Genomic DNA, 24,865 nt, shown 5'->3' on the forward strand with positions numbered 1-24,865 from the left:
GTGGCGACTACCGCCGTCTCAACGATGCTACCACCCCCGACAGGTACCCGATCCCGCATATTCAGGACTTTTCCACCCGTTTGGCTGGACGGGTCATCTTTTCGAAAATTGACCTGATACGGGGCTACCACCAGGTACCTGTCCGGGCGGCCGACGTCCCGAAGACGGCCGTCATCACGCCGTTCGGCCTGTTCGAATTTTTGCGGATGCCGTTTGGCCTCAAGAACGCGGCCCAGGCGTTCCAGCGCTTGATGGACGGCGTGCTGCGCGACCTGCCGTTTCTTTTCGTCTATCTGGACGATATCCTCGTCGCCAGCACGTCCCGCGCCGAGCACCTCCTCCACCTCCGAACACTGTTCGGTCGCCTCAGCGAGCACGGCTTAATTGTCAACCCGGTCAAATGCCACTTCGGCGCGACGACCGTTGACTTTTTGGGCCACCGCATCACCAAGACCGGGGCCGTGCCGCTGCCGACCAAGGTCGAGGCCATCACCATGTTCCCGCGTCCCCGTTCCATCAAGGCCCTCCAAGAGTTCCCCGGCATGGTGAATTTTTATCACCGATTCGTGCCCCGCGCTGCTCAGCTCATGCGGCCCCTTTACGAGGCCCTCCGGGGCAAGCCGGCCAAGCATGACATTGTTTGGTCCGCGGCCATGGACGCGGCCTTCGCCAGCGCCAAACGGGCCCTCGCCGAAGCAACGCTGCTGGCTCACCCGGTGCTCAACGCGCCCATTGCCCTCACTACGGACGCCTCCAACTACGCGGTGGGCGCCGTCCATGAGCAATGGGTGGACGGGGTTTGGCAGCCACTCGCTTTTTTCAGCCGGCAACTCCGGCCGAACGAGTTAAACGACAGCACGTTCGACCGCGAGCTGCTCGGGCTATTCCTGGCCGTTCGCCATTTCCGACACCTCCTGGAGGGCCGCCCGTTCACGGCTTTCGTCGACCACAAGCCGTTGGTCTACGCAATGGCTAAGGTCACGGAGCCGTGGTCGGCCCGCCAGCAGCGCCACCTCTCCGCCGTGTCGGAGTTCACCACGGACATCCGGCACGTCGCCGGCAAAGACAACGCCGTGGCCGACTGTCTTTCTCGGGCCAGCGCAAACGCGGTCCACCTCGGCGTGGACTTCGCGCTCATGGCGGCCGACCAGACCACCGACGCCTCGGTGCAGGCACTCCGTGCGGCGGACACGGGCCTCCGCCTGTCCGACATTCCCTTCGCGGGCACCGTCCTGCTCTGCGACGTCTTCCAGGGCCAGCCTCGCCCCATCGTGCCCGTTTCCTGGCAGCGCCGCATCTTCGCCTCCATCCACGGCCTTTCTCACCCGGGCCGGAAAGCTTCTCAGAAGCTGGTGTCGGCGCGTTTCGTCTGGCACGGCCTTCTACGAAACATCCGCGACTGGGCCAACGCCTGCACGGCCTGCCAGCGGGTCAAGGTCCACCGCCACACCCAGGCCCCGCTGGCACCTTTCGCCGTGCCTGAACGGCGTTTCGACCACGTCCACGTGGACCTGGTGGGTCCCCTGCCCCCCTCGCGGGGGTTCACCCACCTGCTCACCATGGTGGACAGGACCACCAGGTGGCCGGAGGCCGTGCCCCTCGCCTCCACCACCACCGCCGACGTGGCGCAGGCGTTCATCGCCACCTGGGTCGCGCGCTTCGGCGCACCAGCGGACATCTCGTCCGACCGCGGCCCACAGTTCACGTCTGAGCTTTGGGGCGCGGTCGCCCGTTCGTTGGGGGTCACGCTGCACCGCACCACGGCCTACCACCCCCAAGCCAACGGGTTGTGCGAGCGGTTTCACCGCTCCATGAAGGCCGCACTCATGGCCGGCCTTCAGGACGATGGTTGGGCCGACCGGCTGCCGTGGGTCCTTTTGGGCCTTCGCACGGCCCCCAAGGAAGACCTCCAGGCGTCCGCCGCCGAGCTCGTCTACGGCCAGCCGCTCCGCGTCCCGGGCGAATTCGTGCCCGACGCTACCAGTCCCTGGTCCGCCGCTCGCCAGCGCTCGGACCTCCAGGAGGCCGCCCGACGATTTGCCCCCGTGCCGACGTCCCGCCACGGTGGCCCCCAGTCCTACGTCCCCCCGGCGCTTCGCACAGCGGAGTACGTCTTTGTGCATCATGACGCGCACCGGGGGCCACTCCGGCCGCCGTACGACGGGCCCTTCCGGGTCCTGCGACGGGGCGACAAGTCTTTCATCGTCGACTTCGGCGGCCGGCCGGACCGGATTTCTGTGGACCGCCTCAAACCGGCGCACATGGACGTCGACCGACCACCACGGTTGGCCCTTCCTCCGCGGCGAGGCCGCCCCCCATCCACAGTTCCCCCCGCTCGTCTTGGCGCCCGTCAAAAATCAAAAGAGTATGGCATGGGCAACATCTGGGCCAAATTTGGTGCTTTTGGAAGAATTTGAACCAAACGGCCCCAAAATATCCCTAAGGGCCCTGACTATTCGCCATTTGTGGATTCATGACTTCATTTCTGGAGTCATCCATATGTTTCAATAGCAGAATGGAGAGTTTGGTGGAAACATTCGCATTGTGAATTGGCATCTGCATTTCCAATTACTTCTATCCAAGCATAATTGGAAATCCATTTGCCCTATCCTTCCTTGACCAATTATGACATCGAATTAAGTGAGGCTTTATGGTTCGTGGTGGTATTGGGAGCCAAAGTATAGTGTTATGATCAGACAAACATATGGGTGAGGTAATTTGTACATTTCCATAGAAATCTCTGATGGTAGACACGGATAGTGTGCGGAATGTGGTCAAATCCTGGCTTTCCTAATCCAGATGGCCTGGCCATCTAGTTTCGAGAATATTTAGGCATCAGCAAATTCTAGGTTCAGCTCGTCTATTGTAGGTATCCTACATCGACACATCTTTAGCAAAGAGTTGAGACATACCCTCAAGCTGCCATCTTCATCCACACTACTACAGGTGGAAGAGCACCAGTCAGTATGATAGTCTTCTTTCCTGATGATCCTTGTTTTTCCATTTCGAGCTCTTCTTTAATGTGGACACTACACTTCAATCGACACCTTTGCATCAGGCTTTATATGGAGCCTCAGCTTACCTTTAAAATTTACGGTGCAGTCAAACCTATCCAGGAACAGCTTCTACAAATCATCCATGGAATCCACCTTGTTGGGCTGTTCATCATGGCTCTGTGGTTTTGAATCTTTGATGCTGGAGGTGCAGTCTTCAGCAAAGTCTTCTGTTGCCCAGAAATGCGGTCCATGGTGATGATGTTGAGCTGTTCACATGGTCGTAGTTAAATTGCTGCAGGGCCAGGTACTTCAGCCACATCGAACCAATACTTTAACCAAATCCGAGTCTTATAATCGACACAAGAGCATGCGGATTCCATGGCCCTTGATCTTACGACCATCGTTAGCAGTAAGCTTGGTATCACCAAGTGGAGTCAGTTTCGACGTCCATTTGTCCAAAAATGCCCTTCACATTACACTTTGGCAAAGTAGTCCCTGGTGCACCTGTGTGCACCTTCAACTGCAGCCTGTGTCCACCTTTCATATCGGAGCACACATTGCGTAGACTTCGTCTCTGGATTTATTTCTTTACCAGGACTAAATGTTTGGCACATATGATCCCAAGTAGAAGCTCCATCGGTTCCATGCATCCCATCTTTTTAGCAACTTATTAAATATAGGTGTGCTTCCTTGTAATCATCTTTGTTGCCATCACAATCTTACCATAATTCACCAAATGTCCGTCTGTCTGTCTGTCTGTCTGTCCGTCCGTCCGAAGGTACCGCAAAAACAGTTAAACCGATCGCAAAGATATTTTAGGTGGGTAATCCTTGGACCCCCTGGAGTAAAATAGGCTATATTGTTTTTCCAATTTCAGCTTTGGCCTCCAGCATTTTCAGGTTTGGACTCCGGCATAACGTTATTTTCCCGGGTGCTGCACAAACGGCTGCACCGATCTGACTCGGTGACCTCGGACAAAGACCTTTTATAAGGACATGGGTTGAATCCCTGCTTGAGAGAATGCCAACCCCCTCCCCGCCATCAAGCTCGTCTCTCCAACTCACAATCCGATGAGATATGCGGAAAGGATGACGCAAAACCAATTATCTTCTTTTTGATTCGTATATAAACATCATTAAAAGTAAATAATGACCTCGGCCAAAGTTCAAATGACGTGGGTTTAATCTCTACATGAGAGAATTCCACATAGCTATTTGGGCGGTGTATACACTAACAGATCGCTGTCTCCATCGATCTTGCCGAGGCCATAACAGCTATCGGCTCAAAATCCTTTTAACTGTTGATTTGGTAGTTTTTACAATGAAGGAAACATTAACAATGTTGTTAAAAGTTTATTTTGTGATTAATTTGTGATTGGAGTTATGTTGTTTGGAATGAAAAAAGAGATATCGAGTTCAAGTGAATGACGACATGCCGTGATGGTTTCTACTTTCTGAACGTGAACTTCGCGGATCGCCATATGCAGATTCGCCATGGACCCACGATCAATGTTTCTATACGTGAACGTACCCGTTTGTTTGCGAACGGGTACGTTTTTCATGGAAGTCCTTCAGGAACTTGCTGTCCATGTCTGATGTGCGACTGAAGGTGCCACAGGAATGTGGAATTTATTGGTTTCATGCTTTAGCATTCGCCGTATCTGCATTGCCTGTTTGCTTCCGGCCTCCCACCCATGCATAGCACGCGTATCTCACTAGTTATATTAATTTATTAAATGGTTCAAATTAGCACATGCGGCTGACATTTTGTTTCAGTATTCTTCGTTTTAAAAGTCTGCTAGCATATCCCTGCACAACCGTTGGATTTAGGCACAGACCGGGTCATGTTTGAATTGGGCCCATGAGTATTCAGGTATTCTGGTGCAGCCAAGCCTGGAATATGTGTGGTCGATCAAGACCCACACAAGTTACGTCACAACTGCTGCATGACCCTACCTTTTTCCCCTTCTTCTGCCTTGTCTCTCTTCTCTCCAGTTCTTCAAAGTACCATAGACAGACCAGAAGCGAGGAGCGTTTGTGTTGAGGGGATGACGACCAACTCTGCTACCTTCATGTTCTGATCCCGTTATGACATGATACCTGAAATAAAGCAGCAACTACTTCAAAAAAGTGTTGCAGCAAATGGAAACACTTCCTGTTTAACTAAATTTGGACTCGAGATATGACAACACAAAACAAAGTCAAAAGTCAATCATTCAGACAAGACATCTTTATTATGAAGAAGGAATTGTAGAGATGGCTTCCGAGAAGCAAAAAAAACTTAATACCCAAGTGGGAATCAACTTCGCTGCCAGTTTATTCTGCAGGTGTGTATGGTAACAGGAAGTAGCAAAGAAATTGCACGTCAAACAAACATAGCAAACAGTGTTTTGGAACAATTGACAAGTCATCCACAGGGACAGAGCAGGTGAGATTTTTCCAGTAAATGAACAAATACACAGGTTATAAAACAAACTATCAAGTCAAGATTCGGAGTGGTCTCATTTGCATCCACAAAGACTATATATAACGGAACTGAAAAAAAAAAAAAATCTGAAAAAACAGTCAGACGAGCTATAACGGTGTCGGAGTCGGATTTTGGATCTTGCCTCGACCTTTATCCGACTGAAGTTCCCATTTTTTTTAAGGAACGCTAAATAAGACGCGACTACAGAGAGATAGATGGCTGTTCATTTTTGCATCCGCAAATGATGTCCCAAAGATAAATAAAAAAATACGCCCGAGACTATTATAAAGAGGTTGCTCGATGCATTCTAAACTTGAAAATCTTTGTTGTTTTTCAAATATCAGCATAGATGGATTGTATACGAGGTGAAAATGAGAGATATAGATGCAGGAGCAATAATGATGCGGTGCAGCCAATCTTTTGAAAGCAATTCATCTTCAACCGTTTTCATTCGAACGCATCGAGGAGTTGGAGTGCATGAGTGCAGTGAGCTCGGCTGTATCCGAGAGTATCATGACAGCCAAATAAAACTATAACGTATAAAGAGCTAGCAGCAAAGCTCCAGTGCTTTTCAACGTGGCAAATAAATAAACTCACACAAGTTTCCTGCCAAGCACAAGTAGCAGTTAAATAAATATATTCATCCCTCTCCCAATCCCCAAATTACAGGATGCTCCGCATCTCAGACATCAGAATGCTTACAAAACATACAAGTTGGCGACCATTGGGCGAAGCGTCGGGGATTGAGGGAGCAACGCAATTGTTGAAAGAAAAACATCGGTTACCAAAATCTACAAACCACATTCAGGTTTATCAAGTGCCCATGGCCTAGTAGAAACAAACGTTTCATCCTTTGCGTACAATCCGCGTCACTCACTGTTTCTAACTTTGGATGGAGTGATGCATTGGTAAACAAAGCTATTTCCTTGGGATCAATTACACAACCAATTTTCAGATAAATCGGTAAGTCTGGGAAGATCTCCCCCCCCCTCTAACACCTCCATCCCATCCTGCACACTCTCTCATATTAGTTATTTGTTTTAAAGTTATAAAACAACGTACTGTGAGTTCGAGGTTAAACAGGAAGCAAAATAATTTCTTTAAGTCAGACTTGCTCCATGCCACGCAAGTTTATACTCTGCATGGTTTGTTTTTCTTCTTTTCTTCTTACAAACAGAGGATAAGTATCGAAGAAAACAACAGAATATTTTGAGTACAAAACGTACAAAATAAAAGTAGCATGTGGTATAAAATTTTACAATTTGACACGGCAACCACATGGAAGATAATGAAATATGAAATTATAAACGACTCGGCTCGGTATGAAGCATTTCGTATTGCGAGTTGTTGTGTTTACGAGCTTTTCCATGGTTCAATATTGACAAAGAATGCCTGGATGCCATCTGCTTATCATGTACGCCCAAAAATGGCGGACATTTTGAATACCCATCTCCCGTACGAGCTTCACTCGCCATCGCTACTCCCCGGTGCGGACAAAATAAATAAACGGGCTCTTACCGAGTGCATACATTTGACTGATGCGGAACATTATATAATGCTGGTAAACCGTTCACTCACATGAATGTTACACAGGTTAAAAGAAAAGATGAAGATCCACAGATGAAGTCTCATTGCCAGTGCATCACTGGAGTGGTCACAGGAGGTAGAGATGTATGGTGCCATGTCCTGATTTTCTCCTCTTTATTTGCCATTTTGAGTCAAAAAAGAAGCAGCAGCAGCTTTACAAGCTTAACAAGTCCTGCAAAAAAAAATAAAAAAATTCCATGTCTTGATTATACTTGTAGATTACTTACTGAAAAGCCAGAGCCTTGGCAGAAAGCTGAACGTAGAGTCACCAAAGTACAGGATCAGGTCTTCCTGGCTATGCGGATGCTCGCCCTGTTCCTTTGAAAAGGACTAAGTCAATCCCGATACCGTGATGAACGTGTGGTTAAAAAAATAAAAATGAAAATGAAAAAGATGACGCACCTAAATCATGGACGTGGGCCTCGAGGGAAAGGGTGCTGGGAAACGATTGGCGTGCTGCTCATGTGGGATTCGTCTGATGGGGGAAACAAACAAACAAAAAAAACAAATGGAGGCAAAGAAAAAGGCAGTTTACACAAGCAATGTGAAAAGAAACAAAAAAGTGGAACATATTTTAATTGCAGTTGATGTTGAGGGATGCTAGAGTAGAGCCTCCTCCCCGACCCTCCCTACTGCCCCCCTTCGCACCTGCGCACCCTCCAATAAACATTTGACAATGTCAGAACTGTCCACAGTCTTGTAACCCATCAAGATTATGAAACCAGTCATGTTGGGTATAAATATTAACCGGAAGATGTAATATAGCCAGTGCCACCCCCAACCACCAAATCACACATTAGGAGCAGTATACGTTAGTCATTCCTTCAGAATTATGGACAGGACAACTCCCCAGAATTGGCATATTTTAGTACGATTTGTAATACTCACCTTCAGCAGCAGAAATTCACGAGGAGGAAATTACGTTCTTCCCCCTGCCTTGAACCCCCGCAAGACTCGCTTGTTTTGACCCTCAAAACTTTTCCATGTACCCTACCCACCACAGACCGACTAACAACCCCACTGAGTACAACCACCAGTTTTCAACTCATTCCGTCCAACGGTTCTTGAGTGCAAGGAAGTCAAACAAACAAACCCACAGACAGATGCTTGTCAAAATAGAACGATGCTCGGTAGAGCACATACCTCCGCCAGGCTGAACACTTTACGTTTTGTATCCCAATGATAGGCCGGATCTGCATTCAGACCTGAACCAATATCTAATCAGCTTGTTTGTGTCACCTAGCCAACTCATTCACCAAGTTTTGGCCAAATCTGTCCATAACCTTTTGAAATATGCTATAAATCGTTTTTTGTCTTTCCTATGTGTGAAGAATCACTTTTAAAATTCTCAGATGAGGAACTTCACCCAATTCTAATAAATTCGTCCTTGGCACACACCGAACCTATCCACGAAATTTTGTCCAAATCCATCCATAACTGTTTGGGATATCCTGCACACAGACAGACAGCCAAACAGACAGGGCTGAAAACAACCCCTGTCAACATTTGGTGGCAGAGGCAATTTATAGTCTAATTACAGCCCCATATAGATTTTCACAGTTTTGGGAATTCTTTCCACCAAATTCATGCTTTTTAGTGCGTACAACACGTGGAACTATTAATCACAGTTTCCAAAGTGTTTCCGTCACTACTCTATGAGGTTATTTTCTGGAAAAATATGAATGTTTTTTTTTGTTGCTGTTCCTTCCAGGCAGGTGTTTTGGAGCTTTGGCATCATTTTCATCATTTTTTTGCAATTTATATCGTATTAGAAATTCAGGAGGGTGTGGTTGCTTGTTTATTCGACTTCAATGCAATTCTGAACTGCTGGACGAAGGAGTTGAAAAGTGATGGTTGCACGAGTCCTCTGGGTGCATGAGAAGGTTTTAGACAGTAAAAAAAATCAATTAAGAGCCCAAGGGGTCAGGGAGGGGGGAGTGAGTCTATTCTCTTTATGCACATGTGTATAGTATAGCGCCTCTCATGGTGGGAAGAAGTATTACAAGTCATGCTTCTTCATATGGAGCACAAGGCTACAGGGTAGCGTCGCTGGCTGAGGGCACGGCTGTGCCGCAGATGTAATGCCCTCTCCTGGTTTGGGCAGAAATTTGTAATTTGTTCATGGTGCTGGCATTAGCTCGCCTACTCTTCGCAAAGGACACCATGGGATGGTTAACGTCCACCAACGATGCCCACAGCATTGCATAAGCGGCACAGCGATGCCATCAGCCAATGGTGCTACCCCGCAGTCTTGTGCTGCATACGAACAAAGACACATTATATGTGAACACGTGTGCAAACGTAATAATGTGGAACCTGGAGCCCGTACAGTAATAACCCAGTGAGACAGCACATGATGTAACCAAGGAATATTCAAGAAGACCAGACCACTTGCGGCCTGTAGTTTAACGCAGGAATTTATTCAGGGCACCATCTTTAACTTGTCTATAACTCGATGCCAAAGACACTGTGGGTTCTTTACCATCCATATGCTAATGTTATCAGAAGGGACACACAGGTTAATGTAAAACCAAAGGACGTTGTACAATTTTTTTTATTTCTTCATTTTTCTTCCGTAACAAATTTCTACCCAGACGGTTATACTACACCAGTTGTGTTTAACTATTTACTATGAACAGTTATGAAAGCACGTTAACATGCACGTGTTATTCACCGGAGAGAAATGTTACCATCTAGTCCCACTTGGGAATCAAACTGCCCAAACATGCAAAATCTAGATCAGATTGCAATTCAAAAACTCGTGCATTCCGGGCCTAATATTGCGTAATAGTTATGCCAGTGGGGATCAAGGACAAAAGCAGAAGGAGATGAAATAATTTAATCCTATAATAAATAAATATATTTTATTCCTTGTGAAGTTGGAATATCATTTTTCTTTCACGATCATGTTAAATAAATGCATAGGACAAAAACAAACCCTCTAATTACAAACATAAACCACCATTAAATTGACTTGGAATAAGAAGTGTCAATTATCACTAAATTATACAAAACAGCAGATTACATCCTATTGCTTCACTAGGATATTAAATCACATGATGTTTATTCATTTGTTAATAACATTTCAGCAGCAAGGGACGTGTTTGCTTTGGACAATATATAAAAATGGAAACAAAACTCCATTAAACAGCGGAATAATTTACAGACTCCACTCATGACTTCCGCTGAGTAATAATAAATATTTTCTATCGCAAAGTTCACATTTGACGAGATACATAATGAGCAACAACACATCATGGGTGTGGAAGCATTTATTGGGAGATGTGCACAGGTACCCATCTCATTGGTATATCAAGCTGGTCCGGTAATGAAGGTCTTAAGATAGGTTGAGATAACGGACGCGGCTTAGGAGAGGATGGCAGAGTGGCACATCATAACACTGCACTGCACGGCACGGCGACCATATGGTGCAAGTACAACAGCAAACAACAGCACCGCACGTTTACAGCATGCTTTCACAAATAGTGAGCAACAGCAGCATTGGAATTCAAAGATGAGCGGGAGCAGGAGTGGGAGGAGGGAGGGATGAGTGGGGGTTAATGCAGACATATTAATGGGAAATAAATAAAGATAACGAAATGGAAGAAAGAAAAAAAGATGAAGCAAAGTAACAAGGCATAAAAGTATTTGTCAGAATAGTTAAAAAAAATGGGGGTGTAAAACAAGAGGAAGGAAAATCGGGAAATAAAAACAAGGAAAATCGGGGGAAAAAATGCAGATAAAGAAATTGGAGAGAAAAACAAAAGAAAAGATATTTTGTATAATCTCAGTGCTTTTGCGAGTCTCAAAAATCAAAAACCTTTTCAAATCAGGCCAAATTGAAAGTGAAATGAAAAAATAAAATATATATTGGAAAAAGATTTGAAATCAAATAATTACTGTTGTTGCTGTGCGATCATCAAATTGCTATCTATACTAAAAGAGGGCCGTTTGTGTATGTGTGTGTCACCATGTTTCTCAGGTGGCTGAACGGATCTTCGTCAAACTTTCAGAGGTTCATCAGTGACTGCCGAGGAGTGTTTTAGGCCAAAAATATATATTTATTTTGAAAACAAATTGAATTTTTTTTCAAATCTCTCTGCAGTGCCTACGTCTTTGTAGCTATGTGAAAGATAATATTAAATGATCTCCGAGCCCATTCCTTACTTTAGGCTACATGGAGGGACAAAAATGTAAGGAAGTGTTTCGGCCCTCACCAAAAAAATCGAAACCGGGCAATGCCGGGTAGCCCTGCCAGTGTTGTATAAAAAGAAGAAAGTATTAAGATCACAATTATTGCTGAGGATTGCCTAGGCCCAAGTTCAATGCTGGTCAAAAATGTTCACCTTAAAAGCAAAACAACCGAGTAGGATGAAAGAGGGAAAGATGAAAGGGTAAGGTTGAGGGTATTAGAAAGGAAAAGAAAAAGGGAAATGAGCAAAGGACAAAACAGAAGAACAAGATTAAAAGGAGAAGGTGGAAGATGGCCTGTGATCATAGTGTATCCCATAAAAGGGGAGGAAATGATAATTCAATGCAAGTGAACCACCCCCACACTCAACCGCAAGAAAATGGGGATCAGGATTGAGAAAGAAATAAGAAGACATTAAGCATGAAGCCAATAAACTTAAATAGGTTTAAAAACAAGCCGAGGTAGAATGAGAAGAGTGAAATAATCGCAGAAATAATAAATTTGACAGATAGAAATGATAGATGTAAAAAAAAAAGATAACTTAACACGCTGTCGAGGAGCTGGCAAATCACGAGCATCGCCTTCCAGATGAAACTCGACACTTCCTTTATAGGTTACAGCGCATTATTCGCAGCAACATTTCTAAAGGAATAATACAATCAATTACATTGCATCTTCGTCGACACATACATTTCAATATTTATGCATTTTCCATTTAAAATACAATCGATTCTCCTTCAATCGTTATGTTGTACAAAGATTGGACGCAGGCTGACTCGTCACATGGATCTTGGGGTTTAAAACTGCAATTCACGGTTAGGAAGATGAAGAATAGCAGCTCTTAGGTTCTTAGGCGATGCAACAACGCATCATACCAAATAAACGGACAATTTAAACTGCACACAGATTCAAGTTGCCACCAGCAACAAAACACAAGCGCGTCGCCATGTTATCTTTTGAGGGATTCGGCAAAGACTGGACACAGAGATACTACATATCGAAAGGAGAAAGTGCGCCGTCAGGTTGGGAGCCACTGTTGCGGTTATTTCTCCTGCCAACAAAAGGGTAAAAAAAGAGAAAAGGGGGGAAAAAGGCGGGCAGGCAAATAAACAGTCCGGGAAATGGGCAGGTAGAAAGAGAATAAAAAGCACACAAAAAAAGGAAAGAAATTGGGGGGGAAAAAGCAGAAGAATGTTAGTTAGCATCAAATAAGTTGGGAGATTTGTACACAGCGAAGGTTAAGCAAGGGAAGTCACAAATAAACGTACATACATTACAAGGGTCTGTGGGCAAGTCAAAAACGAGTATCACAACAATTTAAGAAAAGTCCAGAAGGAGAAAACAACAACAAAACAACAGGCATTTTAAGGCCATTTTCCCTGCAAGAGCGGGGGTTAGCCTTAGGAAAAAGAAAGTTAGAAGGAGAAAGGAAAACTAATAACATTCAACAATTTAGGAAAAGTCCAGAAGGACAAAGGAAAACTAATAACATTCAACAATTTAGGAAAAGCCCAGAAGGACAAAGGAAAACTAATAACATTCAACAATTTAGGAAAAGTCCAGAAGGACAAAGGAAAACTAATAACATTCAACAATTTAGGAAAAGTCCAGAAGGACAAAGGAAAACTAATAACATTCAACAATTTAGGAAAAGTCCAGAAGGACAAAGGAAAACTAATAACATAAAACAATTTAGGAAAAGTCCAGAAGGAGAAAGGAAAACTAATAACATTCAACAATTTAGGAAAAGTCCAGAAGGACAAAGGAAAACTAATAACATTCAACAATTTAGGAAAAGTCCAGAAGGACAAAGGAAAACTAATAACATTCAACAATTTAGGAAAAGTCCAGAAGGACAAAGGAAAACTAATAACATTCAACAATTTAGGAAAAGTCCAGAAGGACAAAGGAAAACTAATAACATTCAACAATTTAGGAAAAGTCCAGAAGGAGAAAGGAAAACTAATAACATTCAACAATTTAGGAAAAGTCCAGAAGGAGAAAGGAAAACTAATAACATTCAACAATTTAGGAAAAGTCCAGAAGGAGAAAGGAAAACTAATAACATTCAACAATTTAGGAAAAGTCCAGAAGGAGAAAGGAAAACTAATAACATTCAACAATTTAGGAAAAGTCCAGAAGGAGAAAGGAAAACTAATAACATTCAACAATTTAGGAAAAGTCCAGAAGGACAAAGGAAAACTAATAACATTCAACAATTTAGGAAAAGTCCAGAAGGACAAAGGAAAACTAATAACATTCAACAATTTAGGAAAAGTCCAGAAGGACAAAGGAAAACTAATAACATTCAACAATTTAGGAAAAGTCCAGAAGGACAAAGGAAAACTAATAACATTCAACAATTTAGGAAAAGTCCAGAAGGACAAAGGAAAACTAATAACATTCAACAATTTAGGAAAAGTCCAGAAGGAGAAAGGAAAACTAATAACATTCAACAATTTTTCGATAAAACTCTCTTGGAAGGAAGTTCACCTGATAAATTGATTACGTAGACAAATTTAATACAATTTTTAAATTTTGTATTAAAGATGATATTAGCAAGACCAATAAAGGGATCCTCTTTTACTACCCCCTCGTAGCAGACAATGTGGAATGGATTGCCTGCAGGCAAACAACACGAGTTGTTAAGAGAGGACAGCATAGAGAAAGGAAAGGCAATAAATCACACCTCCGGTCAGGAATCGGAGGAAAGAGGAAAGGATTGAGAAACCTTTGCAGGATTTGCAACCACCTACCGTACATTTAATCCTCAAGGATCGCTAATTGTAATTCTGAAAAAAGCAAGTTCACAAAATCAATGGAATAAAACACCACAAACATTATACGAATAGCCAAACTACGTCCGTGCCTAGGGTAAGACTGGCAATAGCTACAATTGAGTTTAAGGAAGTGTTTCGGGGCAGGAAGTTGCAGGTTAACAGGAAGCGGCGTTGAGGACCACTAGAGGGCAGCCTGTCTGTTTGATATGAAACACAAGAGAGGTTAATGTGCTACTTCATGAGGAATTCTAGCCTCACTTTTGATTAACTTTCAGTTGTTAAGATTCAATTGTTTCCTGAATCTTTCAGTGCAAAATGATCTCTGCCCAGATGCCTCTCGGTATTTTAACAAGCTTCAACTTCACACCGCTAATTGCCTCTGCTTAGATGAAATAATACTTGAAGAGGCCATTACCTTTCACCGAAGAGCTGATCTTCAAAAGCTATTTTCGTGAAAACTTGTCTCCTTAACTGTAAACTCAAACATTCATTTTGACCTTGTACTCAGGTGCGTGTTTTCATTGCAAAATATAATGCTGTATCAATGGCGGACATTTAAATTAACGTCACGGATCTATCACAATGGATTAAATGAAGACTTGTAAAATAAGAAGCTCATGAAAGGATTGAAATACAATGACGTGCTCATATTAATCCAGATGAATTGATTGCTTCCCTAAGGTGAAAAGGTAAAAAGGTAAGGTAAGGGAAATTGTGCGAGGTACACTACATGACCAAAAGCATGCGGACACCCCTTCTAATTAGTGGATTCGGCTGTTTCAGCCACAACTATTGCTGACAGGTATATATAATCAAGCACACAGCCATGCAATCTCCATGGACAAACATTGGCAGTATAATGGGCCATACTGAAGAGCTCAGTAACTTTCAATGTGGCACCGTCGTAGGATGCCACATTTCCAACAAGTCAGTTCATCAAATTTCTGTCCTGCTCGAGCTGCCCCGGTCAACTGTAAGTGCTGTTATTGTGAAGTGCAAACGACGAGGAGCAACAACAGCTCAGCCGCGAAGTGGTAGGCCATACAAGCTCACGGAACGGGCCCGCTGGGTGCTGAAGTGCGTAGCACGTAATCATTGTCTGTCCTTGGTTGCAACACTCACTACCGAGTTCCAAACTGCCTCTGGAAGCAACATCAGCACAACAACTGTTCGACGGGAGCTTCATGAAATGGGTTTCCATAGCCGAACAGCCGCACACAAGCCTAAGATCACCATGCGCAATGCCAAGCGTCGGCTGGAGTGGTGTAAAGCTCGCCGCCATTGGACTCTGGAGCAGTGGAAACACGTTCTCTAGTGATGAATCACGCTTCACCATCTGGCAGTCCGACGGACAGGTCTGGGTTTCACGGATGCCAGGAGAACGCTACCTGCCCGAATGCATAGTGCCAACTGTAAAGTTTGGTGGAGGAGGAATAATGGTCTGGGGCTGTTTTTCATGGTCTGGGCTCGGCCCCATAGTTCCAGTGAAGGGAAAACTTAATGCTACAGCATACAATGACATTATAGACGATTGTGTGCTTCCAACTTGGTGGCAACAGTTTGGGGAAGGCCCTTTCCTGTTTGAGCATGACAATGCCCCCGTGCACAAAGCAAAGTCCATATAGAAATGGTTTGTCGAGATCGGTGTGGAAGAACTTGACTAGCCTGCACAGAGCCCTGACCTCAACCCCATCGAACACCTTTGGGATGAATTGGAACACCGACTGCGAGCCAGGCCTAATCGCCCAACATCAGTGCCCGACCTTATGAATGCTCTTGTGGGTGAATGGACGCAAACCCCCGCAGCAATGTTCTAACATCTAGTGGAAAGCCTTCCCAGAAGGGTGGAGGCTGTTATAGCAGCAAAGGGGGGACCAACTCCATATTAATGCCCATGATTTTGGAATGAGATGTTAGATGTTGGGGTGTCCACATACTTTTGGTCATGTAGTGTCGTGGAGGAGGAAGGAAAAGGGACAGACGAGAAAATATTGATGGTAATGACTTGAATATCTTACTGGTACTGTATATCAATCAAAAATATCTTGATTTGTAAACATGAATAAATGGATCAAATCATGGACAATGAATAAGAGAAAAAATAATTCAGCAAAAACAGATTAACCATATCTCTCACTAATACATGGCAGGTTAGGTCAATAGCTCCAATTTACCCATCAGCCGATTTCACATTTGTATATAAAAAAAAAAATTGCCTCTCCAGTGACAGCAACACCAAACAAACCACAAAACAATGATGTTGGCAGCAGCTGGCCATTATAAGTGAGAGGCAGCAATGAATTTGTGATAAGGGAGTGAAGAATGTGGTCCATTGCTTTCTCTCTCTATAAATTGGGCCTGGTCAAAATTTCAAAAGTGAAAAACGAAGCCGCATTCCCCTCTCTCCCCCCATTTTTCCCATAAATATATTGGAGCTGCATAAATATGCCTTTTATTCGAAAGGCTTCACAGAAATCAACTACTGCGAGGAAAAAAGAAAAAAGACACCGGCTGTAAACGACATCGAAAATGCCTAACACACCTGTGTCATGTTTCACTGGAACATGACCAGTAACTTAATGGTTGGGGGAAAAACCTTTTGACCCTAATTTCACCCCTAATTTCCTCATTTCCATCATAAACAATGTATACTGTATATATATATATATATATGACTGAAAACAGGCAGTTCAGTAAACATTGTATGGAAAGTAAAAGCACACTGAGCCATTAGAAAAAAATTATTTGTTAGAAAATCCTGACATTTCAGAACCATACCCTCCTCCGTCCACAGAGGTGACAACAAAACACTAACACCCCAAATGTGCAGCTGCAGGGAAATCAGCTGCATCTATTACATCCAACTGGGATGGCTGTGCGATATGATTTGGCTGTCGTGGTTGTGGAGGGACAAATCGGCATGAGGTTGGGGATATATTAGAGTGGGATGGGAAGATTGATCTGCTTCCAGTTCAGGTGTTTGCGTCATCAATTCGGTTTCATGTGTTTCATGTTTGCCCTGCAATTGTATATCGGGCTCAACCTTCATCCCCACGGGGGGCAGGGGACTGGGGGGGGGGGGGGGGGTGTTGGCAATTACGTAATCCTCGATAGGAAGCATGAAGGTAGACGTGACGGTTAATCGCCCGTGTGACTGAAAGCCATGCTTCGAAGATTTCCCGACTAGCCCTGCCAAGTGTCAATTCGAAGATTTCCCGACTAGCCCTGACAGATTTCCTCTCATGGATCAAAGATGTCCGCATCGAAGATGCCGAGATCATGGTGTCTTTTGACGTCATGGCCCTATTCACTTTAACCCCCGTCGACCTAGCAAGGAGAACCTTGGAGGCCGCCATAATTGGAGACCAATACCTGGCAGACATTAATAGGATCATATCTGCCATAGAGTTACACATGAACTTGAACAAGCCGGCTTCATTGCATTATTGGAAGTTGGTGTCAAACGCGGAAGTTGGTGTCAAACGCGGAAGTTGGTGTCAAACGCGGAAGTTGGTGTCAAACGTGGCGGCTGGTGTCAAACGCGGAAGCTGGTGTCAAACGCGGAGGTTGGTGTCAAACGCAGAAGTTGGTGTCAAACGCGGAAGTTGGTGTCAAACGCGGAAGTTGGTGTCAAACGCGGAGGTTGGTGTCAAACGCGGAAGTTGGTGTCAAACGCGGAAGTTGGTGTCAAACGCGGAGGTTGGTGTCAAACGCGGAAGTTGGTGTCAAACGCGGAATTTGGTGTCAAACGCGGAAGTTGGTGTCAAACGCGGAAGTTGGTGTCAAACGCGGAGGTTGGTGTCAAACGCGGAAGTTGGTGTCAAACGCGGAAGTTGGTGTCAAACGCGGAGGTTGGTGTCAAACGCGGAAGTTGGTGTCAAACGCGGAATTTGGTGTCAAACGCGGAAGTTGGTGTCAAACGCGGAAGTTGGTGTCAAACGCGGAAGTTGGTGTCAAACGTGGAAGTTGGTGTCAAACGCGGAAGTTGGTGTCAAACGCGGAAGTTGGTGTCAAACGCGGAAGTTGGTGTCAAACGCGGGAGTTGGTGTCAAACGCGGAAGTTGGTTTCAAACGCGGAAGTTGGTGTCAAACGCGGAAGTTGGTGTCAACCGCGGAAGTTGGTGTCAAACGCGGAAGTTGGTGTCAAATGCGGAAGTTGGTGTCAAACGCGGAAGTAGGTGTCAAACACGGAAGTAGGTGTCAAACGCGGAAGTTGGTGTCAAACGCGGACGTTGGTGTCAAACGCGGAGTTGGTGTCAAACGCGCAACGGACAGGTATACCGCAAACCACCCGGGTGTACCGCAAACCCACACACACAGCCCGGGTACTTAACTACAAAAGCGGTCACCTGACTACGCACAAATAATCTTGTGCACGAACCTTGTTTGACCAGGCCAAATCACACTGCAGTGATCGAGACACACAGTGGACCGAAACTGAATAAGTCACCAGCTTACTGCAGAGCAACTACCCGACACCATTCATTCAGTCTCGCAGCTGTAAAAAGGCACCTGCACCGTGACATGAGGAACTGGACGTGACAATAGTATTACCTTACATCAGAAATACCTCGGAGATAGCCAACCGTCTGTTGCAAACATTCGGAATCCAGGTCGCGCACAAACTACGGGCAACACTTCACACGCAGCTGCCCAGGCCCAAGGACAGAGGGGAATAGACTCGACAGGATGAACGTGGTCAACGGAATTCCAATTATGTGGACCAGATGTCCAAGCATCGTCACAACCATCAGCACGACCTCACGTAGAAAACACGGTTGTCAAAGCCTCGGCACCGGCCGGGCGAGCCAGGAAATTCCCGAATTGTGGCTTCCGGGCACTTCGTCGATTAACCGTCACGTCCACCTTCATCATATTGAGGATTACGTAATTGCTCAAACCCCTCGGATGTGGGGGCGAAGGTTAAGCCCGATATCTAAGGCCAAGGTGGACAACACCGAATAGATGACCCATTGACCCAGCCACCCGAATCGGAAGTAGATCCATAGTCCTATCCCAATCTCTATTAGTCCCCTACCCGGAAAGGACAATAGGTTTGTTCTCCGTTTGTTTGTCTGTCTGTCCGTCCGTCCGTCCGTCCGTCCATCCCACCTGTGGTTTTCTGCAACTATTTTTCATACTCTACAACATATTCAACTGAAACTTGTTATATGGCTTTACTATGATAAGTTACAGAACAAGTTTGAGTTTCGGGGCATTTTCCCAAATTTTTCACTGAGTTGTGCCCTTTTGCTTGGAAAAATAACATTCATTGGGAACGGAAGGGGACATGTAGCGCAAATAAATTCTCCCTCTTGTTAAACCTCATGACAATTCGGATCTTCACCAAAATGAAATCAGTTCATCATTGGCAGACACCCAACCTGTCCACTAAGTTTCGTCGAAACCATCCATAAGTTGGGATATCCTGTTCACAGAGAGACAGAGAAACAGACAGGGTTGAAAACGTTACCTCCGTCCACTTTATGTGGAAGAGGTAATAAAACAATCGAGATTGATGTGGAAAGGAGGAGGAAAGTACGAAGGAGAACAGATATATATTATAATAAATAAATAAGTGTACAACTTATCCATATGAATCAATGTGAAAGTTGGTCAAAGGAGATGCTATTGCAGAAGAATTCCCAATAATGCTGAAGGCAAGCATGCACATCATGTTGTTATCTTACTATAATCTTACTATAATTCACCAAATGTCTGTCCGTCTGTCTGTCTGTCCGTCTGTCTGTCTGTCTGTCCATGTGTCTGTCCATATGTCTGTCCGTTTGTCTGTCCGTCTGTCTGTCCATCTGTCTGTCTATCTGTCTGTCTGTCTATCTGTCTGTTCCCAGGTACCACAAAAACGGCAGAACCGATCGCAACGATATTTTGGGTGGGTAATCCTGGGAGTACCTGGAGTAAAATAGGCCTAATTGTTTTCCCAATTTTCCAATTTTTCAAATTTTCCCAAACACGATGGAATAATATTTACCGATATGAACAGTGATGTGGCTTTTAATGAAATTCTACAAATACTGTTTAGATTTTGATGATTTGCGTGTGATATGATTTAACGGATGTTTATATAAATCGTTGAAAATAAAAAAAGCCTTCAATTTCTGATATTTTGCCTTTTCATTTGGGCCTACCTATTGAAGCCCCGCCCGTAGGGCTGGTACCGTTATTAGTTTATTAAAAATACGAACAATTTGAAATTGATCAGTTTAAAACTTCCAAAGATAATTTTTTCATTTCATGTGGAGCCTGCGGCTGCTTGTTTCCATCATTAGCCGGGGGCGCGGCTTTATCGCCGATGCAATTCCATCTGTAGATTAGAGCGGGAATTTGGAATTTTTTCAGGGTGCCGGCGGTAGTTCTCCTAATCTTCACGAAGGACACAGCGCCACAGCGGGATCTTTAACGTCCACCAACTAATCCTGGCAGATGGGACACCCTGCCTAACGTCCATCTGAGGGACGACATACATTGATGAATTATTTTTTTTTGTATACAACATCGAGGCTCCTGTAAGAGCTAACATTATTCACAAAAAAAAAAACGGACACACAAAACATACAATAAAGGGAGCGGGAGACAAGATGGGGAGAGAGAGGGAAGCAGTCTGCTGGGCAGATCTGAGGGATGTCTGCTGCTCTTCTTCTGCTCCAATCGGCTCATCTGATCATGTGCTTATTAAAGTGGACATCTCTCTGACCATTCTCAGAGAGCCTCCTCAGCGTCGACGAGTCTGGCATTTCACTCAGGCCAACTGGCACGGTCTTCAAGCAGCCATCAATCATCTGGACTGGTCTCCCATCTCTACCGCCTCTGACATCAACTCATCCTGGGAATTCTTCCAAAGTAAATTGCTCTCTCTCATGCACAGATTTATCCCATCTTGTCTTCAGTTGTCATACCCTTCCTCCCGTCCATGGTACACGGAATCTTGTGGTGAGGCTATTGCCCAGAAACAACTTGCTTTCGTCTCCTGGAAAGCAAATCCAACGGAAGGAAATCTCATTTCCTTTCACAAAGCCCGAAACAAGTGTGTGTCCACCCTCAGGAGAGCCAGGAAACAATATCTCTCCGTTCTCAGGACAGAACTCTCTTATCTGTCTCCCTCTTCCAAATCCTGGTGGCGTCTGGTCAAATCTGTTTCTGGTGTTTGTTCCCCCTCCATCCCCTCCCTCACCTCAAACGGCCACACGGCTGATTCCACACGTGAAAAAGCTGAATGCCTCAACTCTGTGTTTGCCTCTAAATCTTGTGTCCCAAACCCATCCCTCTCTGTACCCACCGTACCCAGTCGTACCCAGCTGCTCCTGGACTCTGTGTCCTTTCCTCCTGACAAGGTGGAAAAGTTTCTGTCAACCCTCGACTCTGATTCTGCAACTGGACCTGACGGCATCAGCCCACGGGTCCTAAAATCCTGTTCTTCCGCTCTTTCACTCCCTCTCTCTGTTCTCTTCACCCTCTCTTTTTCTCAAGGTCATCTGCCATCTGCTTGGAAATCTGCCAACATCACCGCTTTGCACAAAAAAGGTGCAAAAACAGATCCCAGCAACTACGGACCAATCAGCCTTCTCCCAATTATCAGCAAAGTCATGGAATCCATCATTGCTTCAGATATGAAATCTTTCCTCTTCTCCAATGGCTTGATCTCTGATCATCAATTTGGTTTCAGACCTGGTCACTCTACTCTGGACATGCTGCTTCTGCTTTCGCAACAATGGATGGAGGTCCTCAATGCCAAACAGGAAATTAGAGCTGTCTCCCTTGACATATCACGTGCCTTCAATACGGCCTGGCACCCCGCTCTGCTCACCAAACTCTCCTCTTTTGGTATCCATGGAAATCTCCACGCATGGCTGGCAGACTTCCTCTCTAGTCGTAGTCAACGTGTGGCCCTGAATGGGTTTCTCTCATCTCCTCTTCCTGTTCAGGCTGGAGTTCCCCAAGGCAGTGTTCTGGGCCCTGTGCTTTTTCTGGTCTTCATCAAAGATCTCTCTGACTCTCTTGAAAATCCTCTCTATCTCTTTGCTGATGACTCTACTCTCTGTCGCTCCATTCTTCATCCCTCAGATCGGCAGTCTGCAGCCTCCTCACTCTCTGCAGACCTGGACAAAATCACAGACTGGGCATAGCAGTGGAACATGTCTTTCAATCCTGACAAATCTCACACTCTTACGATGTCTCTCCGAAAAGACCGACTGGACAACCCTCCCATCTACTTTCTGAATAATCCTCTCCAAGAAGTTCTGTCACTCAAGCTTTTGGGTCTCACCATCTGCCATGATCTTTCCTGGGAAAACCACATTTAAAATCTGGCGTCCAAAGCCAGTCGCCGACTGGGCATCCTCCGTCGTGCGAAGTCCTTCCTTGGCACACCTGAGCTCCTCACCACATACAAGGCTTTCATCCGCAGCTCAATGGAATACTGCTCTCCCCTCTGGGCTGGTGCACCTGCCTCACACCTAGCTCGTCTTCACGCTGTTGAAACCAAAGCATTCAGAATCATTGGAATCTCCCGCGATGAAGCTAACTCCAAGGGCCTCTCACTCACTCACCGCAGGCAGGTTTGGTGGTCTTTTCGTCTTCTACCGACTCCTCTCTGGCCTTGCCCCCCCAGCTCTCTCTGGGCTCTGTCCAGCAAATATTCCTACAGGTCGCACAAGATCTGCCTGCAACCCTCTTATGCTTAAACTGCCAAAATCAAGACTCTCTGCTCACCTTCACTCCTCTTTTCTCCTGCCTCTGGAACAAACTCCCCCACTCTCTTCAATCCCACTCCACCCTCCAGGTCTTTAAAACAGCTGTTCACCACCATCTCTTATCTTCCCCCATCCAAAACATTGATCTTTTCTATCCCCGCTAATTTCACCCCAATTCCACTTTTTTGAAATACCAACTTCTGTCCTGGAAGTCCTTGGTGTCCTTGTGTTTGATACTTCTGCCACCCCCTCCCCCCAAGCCCTCTCTCTCCCACACATCTCCCTGCTCTTAAATGTTGTGTGCCCTCAAGTGTTTGTGTGCTTCCCCTTCTCTTGTCTTCCGCTCCCTCTTTTTATATATTTTGTTTGTCTGGTTGATTTGTCAGCTCTTTCACGAGCCTCGATTCAGTATACAAAAAAAACAAAAAAAACACAAGTAAAACAGCAGAGAACTGGGACATCGGGAGATCTGTCGGAGGGAGAGGGCTTGGGGGAGGAGGCATGGGAAGGCGGAGGGGTGGGGGTGGGAAAGGTATAAAACACATGGACACTGCTAGAACTTCCAGGAAAGAAAGAAGTCGATATTTCAGAAAAAGTGGATTTGGGGGGAATTAACAGGGGTAGAAGAGATCAAGGTTTTGGCCTGTGACAAGTCATTCAAGGTTTTGGTTTTGACGAATCATTCTGCCTGTGAAACACCTGGATGACGGTTTATAGCTGGGTTGGCATGGAAACCCAGACTAGACAGCTGAGGCGGTTGTGCAGACCTCAAGGCCTTCCTGCGAGCCATAATTCTGAAGATAATATAAATAAACGTAAATTTATTGGATTTAATGCCCATGGAAAGTATAACCGAAGATTAAATGCAATGAGTATATTAGGGGAGTGTTCAAAAGGTTATACTAATGAGATACACAAACATTGATATGTGCAAAGAAAAATGTGCAAATAAATTAAAATATTTTCTTGCCAACCTTAAATTGGACATGACATGGACAATTGTGAGTGTCTCGTTTGTACAACGCTTTGAACAGCCCTTGTTTCTCACGGATGAGGACGGTTTAAGTTTAACCTACACTTTTCGTTTGTGTGGTAAAAATGGAAAGATCTGGCAACTCCAATGTGAAGTGACATAACAGCTGCGCAAGGAATTCTGGGTATTTCCAACACAACGACAAGCTGCTCCATGTGTTGGGGGGGAAATGTTGAGTAACGTAGGTTCTGTTGAATGAAAATGTCAAACCAGCTGAGGCTTGCAAGACATGACCTCTACAATTCAGTGATATGTCTCTTGTGCTTTTGTCTGTTCGAATGGAGGAAATGTTTAAAAATTGATGCGTAATGGTTATGGATGAGAAATGTGCTCACATTCAAACCCACGTCAAACAGTATATTTAGGACAATCACTGACAATATCAATACTGTGACACTGCACATTTGGCCATTTGAAGTTTGAATGTACACGTGTGTATTGGAAGTGTAGAAAACATCATATATTCAATAAAGTAAGGGCTTCAGGGGTTTGGTGGGAAGGAATGGGAATGAGGGAGAGGGGTACGGAAGAGTGCATTACAAAATCCCCTGTAGCTCATATTTGTCATTTCGATCTCCATTATTTCTCAATACTCGTGGAGCATTTTGCTGGCATAAAGTTTCATGACGACGAAGAAGAAGAAGAACCACCTTTAGAGGCCATTTTTCCCCGCAGAGTGGGGGTTGGCCTTTTTCAGGCACCGTGGTCCACTTTTTGAAGCAATGTTTCATGGCCGGATGCCCTTCCTGCTGCCAACCCTGTTAGTTGCCTCTTGCAACACACAGGGATTTTACCAGTGAACTGGTACTCAATTTGCCGACCTCGGAAGGATGACAGGCTGAGTCAACCCCCCTGGTGTTAATTCAGCGATCGACCGGGATTCGAACCCAGGATCCTAGGATCCCAAGCCAGCACCCTAACCGCTAAGATAAAGTTTCATGACGACAAGGATATAAAAGCAGACGTCATAAAATGACTGCAATTTAAATAAAGAATGATAAATTTGTGGCTCTCGGGCATTACCTACACTGATGAGACAATCAACCGTTTGTTCATTTACAGCGTGTTATACATTTTCCCAGTTATGGAATGCGTGCACA

General features: G+C 45.2%; 1 protein-coding gene across 1 annotated transcript in view; it reads right to left on the bottom strand.

The window, feature by feature from the left end:
• Positions 1-5,203: 5,203 nt before the first annotated feature.
• The window catches only part of LOC137417140 (dynamin-1), a 209,613-nt gene continuing 189,951 nt past the window's right edge, over positions 5,204-24,865 (bottom strand). Inside the window, exons 23-24 of the mRNA XM_078774835.1 lie at positions 7,452-7,524; positions 5,204-7,221 (exon numbers count right to left, since the gene is read on the bottom strand). Coding sequence (XP_078630961.1) covers positions 7,452-7,524 — 73 coding nt within the window. The 3' untranslated portion in view covers positions 5,204-7,221. The remainder of the gene's footprint in view (positions 7,222-7,451; positions 7,525-24,865) is intronic.

Source organism: Myxine glutinosa, chromosome 3 (assembly GCF_964187855.1).
Source record: "Myxine glutinosa chromosome 3, kmMyxGlut1.1, whole genome shotgun sequence".
NCBI classification, from domain to species: Eukaryota; Metazoa; Chordata; class Myxini; order Myxiniformes; family Myxinidae; genus Myxine; species Myxine glutinosa.